This window comes from Vespula vulgaris, chromosome 18 (assembly GCF_905475345.1).
Source record: "Vespula vulgaris chromosome 18, iyVesVulg1.1, whole genome shotgun sequence".
Classification (NCBI taxonomy): Eukaryota; Metazoa; Arthropoda; class Insecta; order Hymenoptera; family Vespidae; genus Vespula; species Vespula vulgaris.
Window position 1 is genome coordinate 886,346 of NC_066603.1, and position 19,980 is coordinate 906,325.

At 36.0% G+C, this 19,980-nt stretch overlaps 1 protein-coding gene across 9 annotated transcripts in view; it reads right to left on the reverse strand.

Annotated features, from left to right (window-relative positions):
- The window catches only part of LOC127070428 (cell adhesion molecule Dscam2-like), a 191,560-nt gene that overhangs the window by 13,135 nt on the left and 158,445 nt on the right, over positions 1–19,980 (reverse strand). For 8 of the 9 annotated variants that reach the window (XR_007784511.1, XM_051008382.1, XM_051008379.1 and 5 more), the window contains exons 8-12: positions 14,949–15,198; positions 9,576–9,720; positions 8,674–8,936; positions 7,009–7,170; positions 828–1,169 (exon numbers count right to left, since the gene is read on the reverse strand). Coding sequence is in view for 8 of the 9 variants with exons in the window: in XM_051008382.1 (XP_050864339.1) it covers positions 828–1,169; positions 7,009–7,170; positions 8,674–8,936; positions 9,576–9,720; positions 14,949–15,198 (1,162 nt within the window). In the remaining variant the exon portion in view is untranslated. Of the gene's footprint in view, positions 1–827; positions 1,170–5,817; positions 6,100–7,008; positions 7,171–8,673; positions 8,937–9,575; positions 9,721–14,948; positions 15,199–19,980 lie in introns of all 9 variants that reach the window. The other variant, XM_051008383.1, reaches the window with a different exon arrangement.

Consider the following 19,980-nt stretch of genomic DNA (forward strand, 5'->3'; position numbering starts at 1 on the left):
CGAGAGTAAACGAATTTGTTATTCTGCAAATGTTTTTAGGGGAGTAAATCTTCCCTTTCTTTTTTATAATATCCTCATCTACAAATCCCTGGAGGATGCAAAGCCAACGAATCTATTGTTAAGATAATATTAGATTGATTCATAAATGTATGTAAATGTGCATCGCATTATCTTCTTTTCTTTTTTTCTTTTCTTTTCTTTGCGCATGATACTCTTATTTATGAATCAAGCCAATAAAAAAGTCAATTTTTTTGCAGCCCTAGCTAGCGTGAACAATGATAATAATAATAATAATAATAATAATAATAATAATAATAATAATAATAATAATAAAAAGGTCATGCTATATCAATTTGGTACTGCGGCTAGCTGCTGCTGCTGCTGCTGCTGCTGCTGCTGCTGCTGCTGCTGCTGCTGCTGTTGCTGATTGCTGAGGCTGCAAAAAGTGGTGGATCTATCGACTAAAATACGAGTGATACACGAAGACAGGAAGAAGTGCGCTGCTCTCTGCCAAGTGATGTGCAAGAATTAATCCAACGATTAAAAGAAATGAAAAACTGAAGAAAGTGCCAATCGGTGAACGTTAATTAATTAATTAATTAATCAAGAAGAAGAAGAAGAAGAAGAAGAAGAAGATAGCCGAGTGCGAAATCGAAATGTGCATATTATATATCAATCCAAGTGCTAATTTATCCTGCCTCGAGGTGAAGAAGAAACATGGCGGCTATTATTCTTTTTTTCTGTTTTCTTTTTTGGTGCAGGTATGTATATACACATATATTTTTTTCAATCTAAATTTTCTTGTTCTTTCGTCTCGGCTACTTTACCACGAACGACCAATTCGGCCGTCCAGACGACCTCGGCGACCGAATTGCGAGCCAGGCAAGTATAGTTTCCTGTGTGTTCTGCGGTGACGCGGTCGATAACTATGGAACTGGAATGGACGTCAATGCTGGTTACACGCAGCCCCGCGGGTGTCTGTGAGTGTCTGGGAGCCGTTATCCCGGTATTCCCGAAAGCAGCTGTACCTGAACTGCCAATCGGTTCACCATCCTTCGACCAGATGATCGTGAACGGCGGATCGCCTTTCTCGATCATGCAGGTCACCTGTGCTCGAACACCCTCCGAGAGATCCTTGTTAAAGCTAAATGGAGCTATCGTGGGTGGAACTGCACAGAAAAAAAAGAGACAGCCTAGTGATGGTCTCGTTTTTTCTTTTCTCTCTGGTATTTTTTTTGTTATTTTGTTATTTTTTATTTTTTCTATCTCTCCTTTCCTTGTCTCTATTTCGAGGTCTCTATAGTCGAGGACGTAGAGTGTCTTCTCCCAAAGCTTTATCATTTTAATCTCGTGTATCTCCTTTGTTGTCCATCTTCGAGAATTTTCATATGCACTTTTGATGCTTTGCGCTCCAACGTTGACGTTGATAATGTTGTCCGTGGTAATACGTAATAACTCGGATTATATTGGTTTATCTTTCAAATATTTCACGTGTTCCTTCTATCATAGACCTTACCGGACACGTTGATCTCGGGTAAAATCGTGGAACGGAAAAGTGCCAGTGTCAAAAGTCGTTCGTTTAGGAACATTGTTCTAGAAAATGCATCTCTCTCTTTCTCTCTATCTTTCTCTGTTCTAAAGTTACAGAGAAAGAGTGAGTGAGTGAGTGTGTGTGCGCGCGCGAGAGAGAGAGAAAGAGAGAGACAGAGAATGAGAGAGAGAGAGAGAGACAGAGAAATCCTTCGTGTTTCCGCTCGTCTACCTCAGTTACTCGTTGCAGCAACTTTCGCCGAGGAAAACTTTATTTCACCTATGATATTCGGCGACGCCGCCAGCCAAATTTGTCGTCGGTGACATGTGTAGGATGTGTCGGACGTGTAAAAGGGAGCATGAGAGAGGAGAACTTACGGAATGGATTGTCAAATACTTTCTTCCTTTCAAGCTTCCTAAACGTTCAAGTGTTCACTTATATAATAATGTATATGTATATAAGACGTTTCTAAATTCTATATCAATATTTCTAAACGAATAAACTTTGGACTGCATGAACGATGAAGATCAAGAATGCTCATCCTCATACAATCAATCTCATTCTTATATAAAGTGGTAAACTGACTCTTGGAAGTATCAAGTTGAATACTTTTTATTTGAATTTTTCTTGAAACGAATGTACGTCAAATTGATGGATACGAAAATTAACAATTTTTTGTATTACGACATTATCAAGGAATGACGAATTCGAATAAGAAATAGAAACGACTCGTATAGAAAATAGAAGATCTTATTTTTCGAACAAATTTTTATTTTATATTTCTTCGGAAGAGTCTATCCATAGATCGAGCGTTGAAACGACGATTTTCTATGGTCAGACACGCGACTGAGACTTTTCGACGAAGCCAAAGTTAACCCGAGGGTACTGGAAGGCCGAATGTAGCGTCGTAGTAGATGGACGATAATAACTTGCCTCGTTGGTTCACGCGAGGGATATAATACTAAGCTCGAGATGACTCCTACCCGGGGGGTATTAGAACAGAACGTGGCAGTTGTTTGAGAATAATTGAGAAACCGTAGGAGGGAAGAAGATGGAGCAACGTTAGTACGTGAGTAATACTCAAAGAGATCCGTAGTCTACCTGCATGTTGGCAATACAAGATGAGACATGAGAAACGGAACACTCAGGAAAACATCTCTTCCTTCAATTTCGAGTGTATACAGTCGCTCACAAAAATATTTAAACATTTTATGAAATACTGACTGAACTCATTTACGGATCGAGCAAAGTGCTCTGAATTTTCGCTGCATAAAATATGCGAAGAAATGGATTTGTTCTTTTCTTTCATTTTTTCTCCTGTTTCTTTTTCTTCTGTTTTTTTTCTTTCTCTTTCTTCGCCAAGAGCTTTTATAAAAATATTCGTTTTATCTTTTCAAGATCGTTCACTGTATCTCTGTTTTCTCTATTTTATCCTTTTAAAACCCATTCAAACGCGTTGTTGCATCGCAATGTGAGAGCTGTCAAAAACAGCTGATTATCGATATGGCTGATAACCAACGAATAAAAAATGTTCAAATTGTAACGAACCAAATGGAATTATTAAATCCATTTGAAGATATATATATATACATATATATATGCATTTTCCATTAAAATATTCAGTTTCTCTTGTGACTCTTATTCCTTTGAATGTATAATATCTTTATAAGTATTATACACAGCAAGAATTTAATCTTTGTTAACCTCAAGAAAAACGACAAAAAATATATCTCCCATTGTTTTACGAACCACAACGGAGAATCAGTTTAGTTACGTAGTTTCAGCCCAGGCGAATAATAAGCGCGATGCAACGCGATTAGAACGTTCAGGACAAAACGATTAACGAGAAACGCTTGTGCAGCATCGTCGTCGTGTTTTAGAGAAGACGTTGTCTACTCTCGAAGGAGTATATACACGTTGCCATTCTATTGTCTCTTTGCAGTCAAGCTTTCAAGACTTGGAGCAACGTTTACATCGTTACAATGAAATACGTTGCATCTTCTTGATCTTACAATTAGACAAGCATTGAGTTAATTCATATATTTTATCATAATAAACGAATTCCTTATTTACAAAGTTATTATTAATGACATTTATTACGAAACTTTCTTATTACGAAACAATTCAACAAATAAATAATATACTCGTCTATTGAAGAAAGAAAAAAAAGAAATAATAGTAAAAGAATTGTAAAAAAATGAGATATTCAAAAAAAAAAAAGAAAAAGAAAGAAAGAGATCGTTAAAAAATACGACCGACCTTTGACCGTCATTGTACCTTTGAAGGTTCGCCTTGAAAAAAATAAAAGAAAAATATATTTTCCTGTCGGTCCGTTCGTTGGACATGTCGCAAAGCACAAGCGCGATATTCTCGTTTTATTTTATTCCTTTCCCTTTTTTCTTTTTTTTTTCTTCCTTTTTTTGGAGAGGGGGACAGGAGATGAACGAGCTTGCAGACGAAACGTACTATACACACACACACACATATATATATATATCTACATATGTAAAAAGTACCGATGTATAATCGTAGGATAGGAATCACAGAGGGTTGCTGCCTGTTTTGGCTCCCTTGTCGGCGCAACACGTGACGTGGAAATCACCCTTAAGCCATTCGTTCGTTCATATTACATATGTACGTACGAATATATATCTGTGTATGTATTTATGTATGTATGTATGTATGTATGTATGTATGTATGTGTGTATATATGTATGCATGTTGGTATATATGTTTGCTCATCGGACAAAGTTTTGTTCGTTCAGTTCACACTGATTTGTTCTCGTCTGTAAAGAGAGGATTTTAATGCTTGCGAGAGGGTTGCAAACACGTGGAGAAAAGGAGAGATTATGCGTACGTACGAAGGGGTTGACGAAGGGGCTCGAGAGGTGGTTAAAAGAAAAAAAATTCTCCGCCTGAGGATGAACCGTGTCAACGATTGATCTCTTCAAGAGGAAGATAAATTAATAACGAACGTCTAGCAAACGTTACTCTCTTTTACAACAACAACAAAAAACAAAACAAAAAGTAAAATCTAATGAAATTATATTCAAGTTTTCTTAAATGTCTTTAAAAGAAATATCAAGGTAATAGATATGAGGATGTATCTCGTGTTAACGATTGATGTTCAAGGGAAAAATAAATTTAATAATCAATTAGAAAATTTTTGTTAACAAAAAAAAAAAAAGACAGGAAAAGAAAGAAAACGAAAAGAAGATCGAATGGAAAATTATAGGTAATAGTTCGTAATTGGGCTGGAAGAAAACGTCGGGGGATACAAATTGGACATTTTTAATTATTTCTAAGTTCGTTGACTAGATTGAAACATAGAATAATATTGTTTTTTTTCCCTCGACGATTATTAAATTGTAAACTTAAGAAAATCTGAAAGTGAACAAGGTAAACTTCTATAAAACTTCCGAAATTATCGTCTAGGTCGATCTTCGATCAAGTTTATACCCGCGTTACGAAGTACACGAGCTTCTTTGAGTCTCTGAAGAAGAAGAAGAAGAAGAAGAAGAAGAAGAAGAAGAAGAAGAAAAAGAAGAAAAAGAAGAAGAAGAAGTTCGTTTTAACATTCCACTCGGGTCGCGAGAAGCTATCACCTCGTGGACGTTTATTAAATCCGCGAAAGTTCGAACGAAAGTCCACTAGAAATCGATCGAGACAAAAATCGATTTTCCGAGCGATGTCATTAACTCGTACGTGCCATTCTTTTTAGATCTTCAATTTCTGTGAGATAGGATATTAAGCGTATAATAATTACATGGACGATAACTACGTGAAACTATTTTCCTTTAATGTTTTTTCTACTTTTTTTTTTTAAATGAGAAACCTAATCTCATTCACACGAACATATATATATATATATATCTTCTCTGGTATCGAAAAAGATAAAAAATATATCAAATCAATTCGTAAATATCAGGATCCCACTTTAATCTATCAAAAAAAAAAAAAAACGATTAACACGTTCGGAGTCCTATAAAACATATCCCAAAATTCTTTCTAAACGATATATCCCTTCCGATTAGAATATGTATTTTTTGATATAAGAAGATATATAATATTTAACGTAAAAAAAAAAACATTAAAAAATATCAATATAATTAAAAGAAAATCAACGCGTGAAAATTAGAAATAAGTCCCAAAAATAGATAATACCTTCCTGCAAGTGAAAAAGATTCTCCTAAAAGTATCATTTTAAGTAGGTATGGTAGGTACGAAAGTAATGGAAAAGGATATGCTTCTATTTTTCAAAAGGGTTTGGCGACGTCGCTGCGTACCATGAACCTTTAGGGATGCTGTGCGAGACGTTTTAGCAGCTTCGTTGCTCGCCACGCATGTATAGTTGCCGTTATGAGCTGTTGACGCTCTTTGTATCCTCAATGCTAGATCGAAGTCGCCAAATTGATGGGTCGTTGCTTCCTTCAACTTGAGTGGCTTTCCATCCTTCAGCCAAGTAATCTTCAAGGGTGAATCGCCTTCGCTGACCACACAGGTCACGTGTACCCGTGAACCTTCTTGGGGATTGTCGGGAAAGCTAAACGGATCGATTTTAGGTGGTACTGCAAATTATACGAATCAACGAAACTTTTTATCAAAGATCTTTCTTAGCCACGAGGCTGTTAAGTCCTGTCAATATCGTTAATAATATCATTCTGATCAACATTTTTCATAGTATATCGTAATGATCGTATAATACCTGCGTTTAATCGATTAATAATTAATTAAAGGACGAATCTGAAAAGAATGATTATTACATACGTCGTTACATATCGAGATCGATCGAAACACGATGCTGTCTTTTTAACGATTATATAACGATACGATTTATAAGATAAAATCTTATAATGGAACGAAAGAATCTGTAGATATATCTACAACGTTGGTTTATATTTAAGTTGATTAGATAAAAGGACGAAAGGATTTCATTTTTGAAATCACGTTCAACGAAGAAGATATAAAAGTGGTTATATTGATTTTAAATTAAAGACCCTACTTCCGTGTTCCTTGAACATCGAGAACGATCTTTTAGTTTCTCTCTTCTCTATCTGTCTATCTATCTATCTATCTATCTATCTATCTATCTATCTATCTATCTCTAGCTTTGAGAGAGAGAGAGAGAGAGAGAGAGAGAGAGAGAGAGAGAGAGAGAGAGAGAAAACTAAAGTCGTTAAAATAATACGGATCTACCTAGGAAAACATAGGATAATTACGAAGGAGATGGAAAAAGGCAACGTTTTAAGTGGGTATTAAAACAACGTTTTGTTGAACCACAAATCGGACGACTTCTACATTTCCGTTTCCATTTCAGAAAAGGATTAAAGAAAATCCTGGCGAATAAATAAGATAATGCAAAAATTCGTTTTATTATGTTATTTTCTAACGAGACAACATCGTTCTTCGATATTATCTCTCGTAGATTAAATCGAGGACGATCGAAAGAAAGAAAACAAGATATAAGAATCGTTTACCTTTAACTTCGATGTGCACTGTTTGCGAATCCGATCGACCTTGTTTGTTCTTTGCTGTGCAGGTGTATGCACCACGATCTGTAGCACTGTCGACTCGATGAAGAATCAATGTCCCATTTGGAGATACCTCCTGTCTACGACTCGTCGGTAGAATTTGTCCGTCTTTAAGAATAAATATTAAATTCGTTTGTAATATTTTTTTTTTTGTAGATACGACTGTTCAATAATTACGATTAAAATATCTCTATGATTATATACGTTTTATCGTTTATCGATTATATTTGTATTTAACAGAATCGTCAATGAATCTTTCAAACGCGGAAGATTAACTCTTACTCATTTCTACTAGATGTTCATAAAGATACGAGAACTTTTTACAAGTTCGGTTGATCGTTACGAGAAGAAATGGCTAAAGTTCGGTGCTTTTATATAAAAGAAAAAGAGAAAGAGAGAGAGAGAGAGAGAGAGAGAGAGAAAAAAAGTTCTTTTAGAGGTACCGACATCGAAAGCGATGCCAACAAGTCTCATCCTCTTTCTGTATTTTTCATTCTTCACAAAATTTCATTTATCTTCCTACCTTCTTAAATTTATGACCGAACCACCCGTGGCCTTATAGTGAACCTTATTTATTCACCCTAAACCTTGCGCCATGAAATCGTGCTGTGAGAGTATTTTAAATCTTTCATTTAGTTCATGCCCCGTTTAATTTACCTACGTGGAAATGAATGGAATGCATTTTCATTATGAGGAATCGTGAACGTTATTAAATTCAAGAAAGAAAGAAGAGAGGGAGAGAGAGAGAGAGAGAGAGAGAGAGAGAGAGAGAGGGAGAGAGAGACAGAGAAAGAAAAAGAGAGAAAGAGTTATACAATCAAAATTTTTCAAGTTCGAAAGTGTAAGAAAATTCTAACAATAAGTGGAATTTCAAACTTTCGATCGCTTGATCTTTACTTTTACCTAACTGAGAAAAGGCCGCGAGCCCTCTATACGTTTTACATAAATGTACGTATGTATGTATATATGTTTTTGAGCTCTTGAGTTTCTCAAGAAAACTTTATCCAACATCGATACGTTCTCACATAGAGAGAACTTTAACGCCGTATTGCTTGCAGTGTGGTACATATCTATTTACCTATTTATCTACCTATTTATCTACCTATTTATCTGTATATCTATCTATCTGTCTATCATACTACGTACTCGATTCTCGAGATTTTATTGCAATCGATATGTCGTTCTTCGTTGAGATCTTTATATTCGAACAAATAAGTTTCATTACTTTGATTTTATTTTTACTACTTTTCGCGCGTGTATATATATATATATTTGATTATTAAATTATTTCTAATAGTTTGATAATTATATTTATAAGAGTATTAAAAAATTTTGTTGAGTCCCTTTCGAGTATATAACCAGTTCATACGATCCTGTACGAAGAGATAATCTACGTACAGGGGCTAAAATATCAAAGAGATAAAAATCGCGAGCTGCATTATCGACACTATACAAACGTTGCCTATTTTCAGGCGCAAAAAAATGAAACAAAACAGATATATGTCCGTCAATTTGAAACGAGTCAAACAAATTTGAAGAAAATAATTTCTCGAGATTATTTAAAACTATCAAATGATATTTTGAGGAAAATCCTTGATTATACGAACGTACCCTTTTCCCACTGGATACTGGCGATCGGAAAACCAGCGACCGGACACTTGATGATCGTGGTCTCACCAGCTACAGCCGCGTAGTTACCCATAGGACGTACGTGCGGCAAACCATAAATGTTGAGACGAGCGGAGTGATGAGCCTTAGCCACCCGATTTACGGCGGAACACCGATACTCACCGCCGTCTTCAACGTGTACAGCGCTTATGTTAACGTGAGATATCACATCACCGTGTACCGTCACGTATTGTCCTATCATGAACCTGAAAGTAAAGAAAAGAGAAAAAGACAATAAAAGGAATGAACCATTAAAAAAACGAAAAAAAAAAATACGAATTCGATGAATAATAAGAAAAAGAAAAAGAACAATGTGATTGTTAAGTGGTACTTGAGGATGGGATGAGGGGTCCGTAGGTTGGTTAATTAATTAATAAAAAAAGAAAGTGAGAAACGTCGGAACGACGTTTTAAAAAATGTCCATCATATACGACCTTCCTCCATGATAAATAACGGGACAGGTTTAAAAAGTTTCGTCCGTGGCGGTCGATTGGTAATTTTCCTCTCAATTGGTTCAGAGAATCGAAGCCCGCAGGGTCGTATCCGTTTCCACGGAATCTGCATCCTGAAGGGAAGCACGGCGGCGGTTCTGATTTTCCGCCGATCGTAATACCCCCGGGCGCTTAATGACCGCGAATAATTGTGTGTATATAACGTTTTCTCGATAAATTTTTCGTGCAGTAAACGTTGTTCCCTTCGAAGATGATAAAGAAATCGTTGTTCTTTTTTTAGTTAACATTCTAGATCTATTAACCTTCGAACAGTCATCTTTTTTTACACTTTATGAAGAAAAATCAAAAAATCAACAGAAGAAGAAGAAGAAGAAGAAGCTCGAAGAAAGTTACCTGTCGTTTTGAGGTAAAGGAAAACCGTCCAAAGTCCAGGAAAAATGCGGCGTCGGATTTCCCGTGGCAATGCATTTCAAGGAAACAGAGGGACCTGGTTGAATGGTCTGCTCGATGAATTTGTAGAGAAGCTGCGGGGCCGCATCTGTGAAAAGAGAGAGAGAGAAAGAGAGACCGTCACTATTCATATCGATCTGTACGACAGAGAGAATAGAAAAGAGAAGAAAAAGTATATAAAAATAAATATACGAAAAGAGATATTCTTTGGTAGCTATAAAATAAAAAGAAAATGTAACGAAGCCAAAGAAAACGATCGGACTCGTAAAAAGTTTTTATTAACAAAAATAAAACGAACGGAACGATGTTTCGAATTTTAAATATGACATCTATGATGTTGGGAGGCTTTTTTTATTAGAATAACGATGAACAGGTCGCAGAAATGTAGAGAGAGTAGGGTTTACCTGGGGCAGGTGCCAAAGGTAGGACGATACGATATGGAAATGGGTTCTGGATCGCCGCAAGGCGGAGTATTATGCACGCAACATTTACATGACAAGCCCCTGTACGCGGCCAGAACTATCGATCTGTGGTTTGACGCCTGAACCGGAGTGCCGCCTAGTGAATTAACCCCAAATTATAGAGCTGACAATAACCCGAGAGCAAGAGAGAGAGAGAGAGAGAGAGAGAGAGAGAGAGAGAGAGACTGAGAGAGACAGAGAGAGAGAGAGAGGGAGATCGAGATCGAGATCAAGATCGAGAGAGAGAGAGAGAGAGAGAGAGAGAGAGACTAGAGGACCCCTGTTTGCTTACGGTGTAAATCAAAATGTCCTATTGCTAGTATAGCCACGCCCCTATGGACCAGTAACAGCCTACTATTATAATATAACATATGTTTATCGATTATTCGAACGAAATCGGTGGTCATTTTTAATTATTAATTATTATTATTATCTTCTGAGAAAAAAAGATAAAAATAAGTCAAGCTCGCTGCAAGGGTATTATTTCGACAAAAAGAGATTTTAATGAAGCGAGGGAAACTACAGTTACCACCGATACAAACATTTTGGGGTTGGATCGTTCGATGAACGTATGATTTATGCGATTAGCTTCGTAGTTAGAGAAAATCGTTTTATGCGATATCACTGCTTTGGACGCGGCTTTATACTTTATATATGTATATAGTACTCGTATATACATGTGTGTATGTGTATATGTATACACACACACACACACACACACACACATATATATAGGGAGAGTGCGTAGGAATGTATTATATGGATGGATAACAAGGTCGATGCACCGGTCCGTTTAGCCTGTATTTCGATTTACGATTCGATGATTTCGCGGGCTTCGCGAAGCGTTATTTACCGTTCTATTCGATGCACCGTGGGAAAAAGGGCATAGCATGTGATGTAAATAAAACGGGAAGCGTGCCAGAAGCCAAAGGTATGCTCTGTACGCGTCGCTTGATTTATTTTAGGGTTTAACGAAAGAAAGAAAAAAAGGAGCAGAAAAAATAAAAGAGACAATTTGAAAGAAGAGAGAGAAGAAATGGCGAAGAGAGAAATGAAGAGAAGCAAATGAACGAACGAACGTACGATATTCGTTCAACGATTAATATCCAAATTATTGGATCTCTGATTTCGAGACATTTAAAATATGTAAAATGATATAAACGACGAAATACGAACGTGACATGAAAGTTTGATGAATGATTATTATTATGTATATACGTGACTGGATTTAAATTGTTTCGTATTTGATTTTCTTTTGGATAAAATTTTTCATTCACTCATTCACTCACTCATTCATTCATTCATTCATTCATTCATTCATTTATTCAATTATTCTCATTTATTTTTTTCTTTTTTTTTAGCGCCTGTATAGACATCGTTCCCGTATTACGTATTTGTACGAACGGATTGTATATATTAAGGGGTTAATAAATTGCTAAGTATTCGCATACATCAAAGATGTATAAAGTGATGCTTATCTACAGGCGCTATATTTAAATTTAAATATCATTGACCTAATTAAAAACGAGTAATAATCGACGAAACAAACGAAGAGAATCGCATTTAAATCGAACATTTTCTTCGACCCGAGGATTCGCGATAGTGGACTTTCCTTTCACTTATATTTTTCTTCTTTCTATCTTTTTTCTTTTTCTTTTTTTTTCCTTTTCTTGTCCAAGCTAAGAGGATTACTATCGAGTCAATTATTCCAACTCGTACAAAGCAAAAGTGCTCTCGCAAATGGGATGAGAGAACGCCTTTGGGGACACTTTCGAAGGTAAAGGATAAAAATTTCTTAGCGGAGAAAGCAGCTTGAGATCCTTTTTGGTTGTTCGATAAAAAACGAAGGAAGAGGAAATAATCGAATGGCGAAAGGGATTGAGTGGAGGGGAAAAAAAAACTTAGTCGGGTGATCGATAGAAAAGTGTCATAAGCGTAAACGTTTTTCTACCGTTTAGGTATCCCTTTAAAAAGTTTTAGAAAACTTTTCTCAAGCATTGTAGTAACTGGTCCACGTGAAAAGCAAGGAAATGGAAGAGAGAAAGAGGTAAAGAGAAAGAAAGAGAAAGAGAGATAGAGAAATAGAAAAGTGAGAACGTCGTAAGAAATGTGGCTCGATATCTCAAGCATTTTCTCTCTTTCTCGCTATACGTATACGCACACAGACATATGTATATAATACATACGTATGTGAAAAACCATCTTGAACACATACACGCAATTGCCTGTGTTCCCAACGTTTTTCAAGTTACAGACGGTCGAGCGACGACGACTATGTACGTTTAAGATAATGGATTACATCACGTTAAGAGTAGTGGCTCTACAGCGAAAGGAATATTTCCCTTATTTCTCGAATTTTCGCGCCAACTCTTTTTACACTCTCTTCTTCTTTCTAAGTATATACGTGGGCGCGCGCACCATTTTGGCTCGTGCTTTTATCAACCTTCCGTCTTATTCCATGCAACAAATACACATATACGTATAGAGATTTCCTCTCTCTCTCTCTCTCTCTCTTCCTCTTTCTTTATCTCTCTATCTCTTTTCTTAGACGGTGACTAAGACAAATGGAATGTATTTATTTCACAGCAGGGCAAGCCAGTGGATTCCTCGTTTCTCCATTATGCATCGCCCTCGTTAAGCGTCCTTTTTTGTTTTCTACCTTCTACCAAGGCTTTTCTCCTTCTCCCACCATTTTCTTTCCTCATTCTTTCAGTCGCCGCCACCACCAACCTTCTTTTTCTTCCTCTTCTTCTTCTACTTCTACTTCAACGTCGTAGTCGTCGTAGTCGTCGTCGTCGTCGTCGTTGTCGTCGTCGTCTGGCTCCACTCGTCTTATAACGCGAGAATAAGGAAAACTCAACAACGAAGACGATAAGATCGAGAACGCCTTCGTGGAAGCAATAAAAGAATTCGGTACCGTCTATTAACAGAGAGGAGTTTACCCCACAGATATCTTCAGTATATGCGTCTGCGTGTGCGTTTACGTTTGCGTTTAAGTTCTCTAACCGAAGGAAGAAAAATAGTGGCGCGAGGGTGAATGTAAGGGGATGCCTTTCTCTCAATTGACGACGAATGAGAGCGAAAGAGAGAGAGAAAAAGGGAGAAAAATACGACGAAGAAAAAGACTCCGGCGTATTCGAGCACGTACCTTTAATGAGGTACCCGGAATTCAAAGACAGAAATTTAATACTGAATCTCGCGGACAACCTCGAAATAACGAAGCGTTTGTTATGCGTTCGACTTCGATCGGTTCGGATCGGTTTGAATCGGTTCGGTTCGGTTCGGTTCGGTTCTATTCTGTTCTGTTCGATTTAAATTGCGTCTACGTACAGAAAAATTCTGTGAGAATCGATCGAGATATTAAATTAAAAAGAAAGAAGGACAGGGAAAAGAAAAAAGGCAAAAGGAAAAGAACATTATAGAGAAGAAGAAAGGAAGAGAGATTACAATCTTCGATTTCTTCTTTTCCTTCTTTTTTTATACGCGTTCGATCGATCAATCGTTCGTCATTAATTTTTTTTTTCGTTCCATGAAGTTCCAGAATTATCCCAAGGGAGAGAGAGAGAGAGAGAGAGAGAGAGAGAATATATATTTTCATCATTAAATATACATATAAATTTATTAATGTACATTATCAGTTTATTAATTAATATTAGAATAATTGATTGTAATTATAAATATCGAACAATTGAATATATGAAGATTGATCCGTTTGATACTGAGATAAACAATTGGAATATCTATTTGATCACATCGTGAAATACTTATAATATACTATTAAAAAAACATACGACGAAGTAAAGACAAAAAGAGAGTTTAACAAAAGAAAAAAAAAGTAAAAAAAGAAAAGAACCGATTCTTTCTTTCTCTTATTCTTGATTTTAAGCAAAGTTTATCGCTCTCTCTTTCCCTCTATTTTTCTTTCTCTTTTTCAAAAGACGACGATGAAGACAACGTTGAGAGAAAAGGTGAGACAAAAGTTTCGTAATAGAGTCTTCCGTTGTTGGTTAATAGTGAACCCAAGCGATAGCCTCGATTTACCCTTATTATTTCTACAAAGAACTTTCATAAAACTTGCCAAAGTTGCGCGCTGGGTTACGAGCACCCGCTTATGCACGCTAATCCGTCTTACTCGCTTGAGGTTGGCCTCAGCAATCCTCCTCTTCCTTCTCCCCCTCCTTCACCCCCTTTTCCTCCTCCTTTTCTTCCTCCTTTTCTTCCTCCTCCTCCTTCTCCTTCTTCTTCTTTCTTTACCACCTACTTCCTTTCACCTCTCTCTCTCTCTCTCTCTCTCTCTCTTTTTCTCTCTCTTTTTCTCTCTCTCTCTCCGTCTTTCTCTACTTTCATGAACGTTATGTCTGTAATGGCTTTACTTTAAAGCTCCTCCAAAAATAATATCCGTGCACGCGGCCCAACGTTTTTCACTGTCTCGCGATATCTCAGAAAGGATAATCGGCCGTTCTCCGGGTTCTCCGAGAAAATAAGATATTTCTAGCGTATAAATCAACACGGTGTTTTCTTCTTATTTAACTACCTCCCCTCCTCCCCCTTTCCCCCTTTCTCTCTTTTCATCTTTAACACCAAATTTCGATATGTTTCGTGCGAAATTCTATGACGACTTTCTTTACTTCTTTCCTTTTTTTCTTTTTCCTTCGCTGCATCATCGAATTAATAACCCGACGATTAAAACGACTTAACTCGTTGTAAGTACGCGAGATAATCAAACTTCTGACGAGAAAATGTTTATATCGCAGAAATTCTTTTTAATAAATTCTAATTGATAATACTCATGGAAGAAATGTTCTTTTTTTCTTTCTCTTCTTTTTTCTTTCTTTTTTTCATTTTACGAACTTACCACCCAAACGTAATTCCGCAGTAGCCTGTACCATCTCGTAATCATTCTTAGCGAAGCATTGATACATTCCCTTGTCGTCCCTGACGATCGAAGATATATGTAAGGTCGAGCCACCATTCTCAGTGATTTTCGTTCTACCGGATGAGCCTTCCCTCACAGGAAGTCCGTCCTTCGCCCAAGAAATTACGGGAAGCGGTCGACCGGTTACGGAACACTGAAATTCCGCATCCTTTCCGAGATCAACGGTGACCTGCAACAGATAGCAAGAGTGAAGAAAGGGAGAATAATTTATCGTTGGATTATACGAGTTTAAAAAATAAAATAAAATCTCTTCTCTGTCTCTCTGTATCCTTTTATCGCATGCTCTCTCTCTCTTTCTCTTTTTCTCTTTTTGTCTCTCTTTTTTGTTAATAAAATTGTTTCACGATATTGATCTCTTTTTCTCTGTTTGCTAGAAAAAGGTTGGCTAATGAAAAACGATCTAGAGAGAGAGAGAGAAAGAGAAAGAGGGAGAATAGAAACGCATTGAGCGCTTTACAGACAAGCCGTTAATATCTCGAAACAACAATAACAATGGCAATAGCAGTGAGCCAATGCAAAGAGTAAAAGGATAGAAGTACCGAGATAGAATGAGAAAGGGGATAAAAACTCGTAGAGACACAGAGAGAGGAGAGAGAGAGAGTAGAATGGTAACTGTTCGACTATATTCGACGTTTGACTACTGGCCTGGAAGGGCTAGTTGGAAAAAAGTTCGGATATAATCCGACAGCCAGGACCATTTCCACGTAAAGCAGGAATGCACAGAAAGCGTAGTGTAAAGAGAAATCTTTTTTTTTTTCAATATATTACGGTATATCTTTTATAGCGTGCTTATGATTGGTTGATATGTCCCGCAGAATGAAATGTTATTTGTTCGTTTCTATTTGATATATTGTGTTCAACAAAATAAATATTGATATAAATAAAAATTAATAAAAATATCAATAAAAGTAAAATTACAAAGTAAAAGATACATACATATATATATATATATATGAGAGAGATATATATATATATATATAGAGAGAGAGAGAGAGAGAGAGAGAGAGAGAAATATAAATAAATAAATTGATGCATAGTTAACACGGTTACAGGTTTTGATCATTCCAATGGTATTTCCATATATCGATCTTGAACAGATTAATCGGATCCACTTCCGCCGTATGGCAGCCCTTTGATCCGTAAATCGGTTTTGTGCATTATTAAGGAGTACCGTTTGTCTCTTCAGTGCATAGAGAGAAGCATTAGGAAGGGCGATAAAGGAGGTGGAGAGTATACGTTGAATCTGGTTGCACCTGCTTGCATATATACACACGAATACTATATGTACACACACATGCGTCTTCTTGGAATAGTATGATCATTTGGTTACGTGGTTAGTTGTATCACGATTCGAGAGGATACTTCTCTGTAATCGTGGATGAGAGTAGTTTCTCTCTCTCTCTCTCTCTCTCTCTTTCTCTCTGTTTATCTCTCTAACTCGAGAAATGTTCCTACATAGAGAGAGAGAGAGAGAGAGAAAGGGAGAGAGAGAGAGAGAGTGCTTGAAAATGTTTCTATCATGATCATCGAGCAAATCAACCGGGAAAGTATATTAAATAATTACGTGGATTACTTTTTCTTTTTTTTATTAACTTGTCAAAAAATTTAGTCAAACGCAAAAAAGAGAAAAAGATAAATAAAAAGAAAGGAAAAAAGGAAAAATTAAATATCAATCTGCTCGAAGAATTTTCGACTTTGAAATTTCTCGAGAAAGTTTTCAAGAGTTCGAGAAGTAAACAGACTTAACTACTTCCAACGATGAGAAACCGGGATAAACAGATGGACTTAGGAGGGATGTTGGTGCCTTTAAATTCGAATATTTTGTAAAAGATGAGTCGATTTGCATCGGGTACGATTACAATCGGGCTACTTCGAGAGCTTTTGCATTGCGTGCAAGGTAAGAAGAAAGAAAGAAAGAAGTGGATGGAGAAGGAAATAAAACGAGGAATAGAGAAAGAGAGAGAGAGAGAGAGAGAGAGGGAGGGAGAGAGGGAGAGAAAAAGGAAGAGAGGGATGAAGTGGAAGGGGTGAAAAAAATATTCCACCGAGTCCTTCTCAAGTCGAACGCTTTCCATTAAATATTGTTAAGAGGATTGTACCTTCTTCCATACCTTTGTTCTGTGATTCTATAGGAAAGTTTCTTTTTAAATTCTGTGGGTAATACTGGCTTCGAATATTCTTTGATAGGAACCTTCGATGGAAAATATCAAATGACTGAGATAGTCTTTTTAAATAGGGTGGAATTTAAAAGAAGAAAAGAAGGAGAAGGAAAACGGAAAAGAAAAAAGAAAAATACAGAAAAGAAAAAGAAAAAGCGAGAAACGAAGGTTCGCCTTCATCTCCCGTCGATTTTTAGCTTTGTGATTTTCTCTCTCTCTCTCTCTCTCTATTTTCTTCTCTGACTCTCTTTCTTTCTCTCTATGCACATTCTCGTTACACGAGATATTACATTGTACCATCGTAACGAGAAGCAATGTAATGTACGTAACGTTTACGTCGATAATGCAACGTCATTGCATATACGCATTTGCATTTTCCTTTCGAAAGTCATTACATGCTTGTTTTAGAATTCAGCGAGAGAAGATGCAACATCGTATTTCGATAATGATTAGTAGAATAAATTAAATTAAAGAAAATGAAAGAAAATAAAAAAATGAAAAAAAAGTCTTTTTCAAAAAGTACACCCTATATATATATATATATGTGCTATCCATGGACAAATTATTTCGTCCTTGTTACGAAGGAATGTACTTTAAAACGATTCAATTTAAATTGAATTAGTCAAATATTCGCCGTAATAAAATTTCTAGTATACTTTTCAAAAAGTACACCCGGTATATATATATATATATATATATATATATATATATATGATATCCGGTATTCTGTTCCTATTACGGAAGAATGCACTTTAAAACTATTCGTCAAACTAGATTAGTCGAATATTTGTAATACCAAAATGAAAAGAATATTTTTCAAAAAGTACACCCGGTATATATGGTATCCATGAACAAGATATTTGGCATTCCTTCTACTAGGATAATAATGTGATTAAAATAATTCTTTGGATTAAATTAATCGAATATTTGGTATATTAAGATTGCGAAAGTAATACTTTTCAAAAAGTGCACCCGGTATATGGTATTTGCTAAAAAACAATGTTTATAATTTTTATGTCACTTTAAATTAATATATTCTTTTTGAAACGAGACAAGCTAGTCGACTTTCATTAAGTTTTCATTTGAATTTACGTTACTTTTTGCAAATTGTTTATAACAAAAAACATTGCAAAATTAATTATTTAACGCGAAGATTTTGTATTTTAATTTATAAAATAAAAAAAAAAGGAAAAAAAAATTAATATGCGTTGCGATTTTATTTTAATTTTATCGGAGAAAAAAGAAAAAAATCGTTTCTAAAATGGGCCCCGATAGATACGGCGTTGACACACTAACCTACTGACCTACTTATTTTCGTAGAAAACAGATGACCACTTCCATATATGGAGATATGCTGACCTACATTTTTTTTCTGGAATATCATGTGACCACTTCCATATATGGAAAGACGCTGGCCTACATTTTTTCGCGGAAAGTCACGTGACCACTTCCATATATGGCAAGGCGTTGACCTATATATTTTTCGCGGAAAGTCACGTGACCACTTCCATATATGGCAAGGCGTTGACCTACATATTTTTCGTGGAAAATCACGTGACCACTTCCATATATGGAAAGACGTTGACCTATATAAATTCCGAGAAATCGTACGTTACCAGTTCATTCATATATTCGGCCATTGATGAAACTAAAAGAGCCGAAGGAACGTTTACATAGCGGATATTTAAGAGCGAATATCTTCGGAAGTAAAGATCATAGAAAGTCGAAAGAGGGAGCGTTTTAAAGGTGAGGATTTTCTCTAGATGATGGCATGAATGACAAATTCCTAGCGATCCTAAGGGATGAAATATTTCAAGGGAAACTTCGTCGACGACTTAACTTTTGCATTTATCGTAAAAAAAAACGTGATCGGCATCGCTGCTCGATCAAGATTCATGACATCAGGATAATGTTACCACAGACGCGAATATTCTTATCGAGTATTCTATCCCTGAAACTTCAACCCCTTTACATCTATACCACTCTTGCTACTACTACTATTACTATTACTACTACCACCACTACCACTTTGCTCGTCTTTAAATATTCCGGTTATATCGCGAAGCCGAAGCTCTCGGCATCGAATTTTCAAATATTCACCATACCTTCGGAATCTGTTTGCTCCCTTCGAAAGACACAACCGTGAGAAGCTTGCCCCCTTATGTTTACAAAATCAACCTAGATGTTTACTTGTTGTGCAAGACAGCGACACTCCAACCCATGTTTTACGTATATAGAAAACCGATACATGATAACGAGATGAAATCAAACAGAGACTTTCGAACGAGAACATTTTTCTTTTATGATAGTTGTAACATTTTAAATAAATAAATAAAGCGATTGTTAGATACGATAAATAATTCGTTAAGATAATTATTATCAACTTGACGAGTGTTCGAGGAGTTCAAATTAAAAAAAAAGGTTAATAAAAATAATTAATATTTTTTTTACTTTCTTTCTTCCAATTTTGCTTTCTTTTTTTTTTCTTTTTTTTTCTTTTTTCCCATAACGTATATCCATTACGTTAATATGCCGTACTAACATTTTCACTTTCCCCTGCAGAACCAATAAAATTTTACTCGATACTAATATCCGTTTCTATCGTTAATTATAATCTTTTCAATAACGACGAAATAAGAAATTCTAATTTTCAATCATCCCTCAACAATTCTTTTTTGCTCTCGTACGATAAAGATAGGATAAAATTATTTATTATATATACATATATATATATATATATATATATATATATATATATATATATATATATACATATCCTCGCGTATCAGACG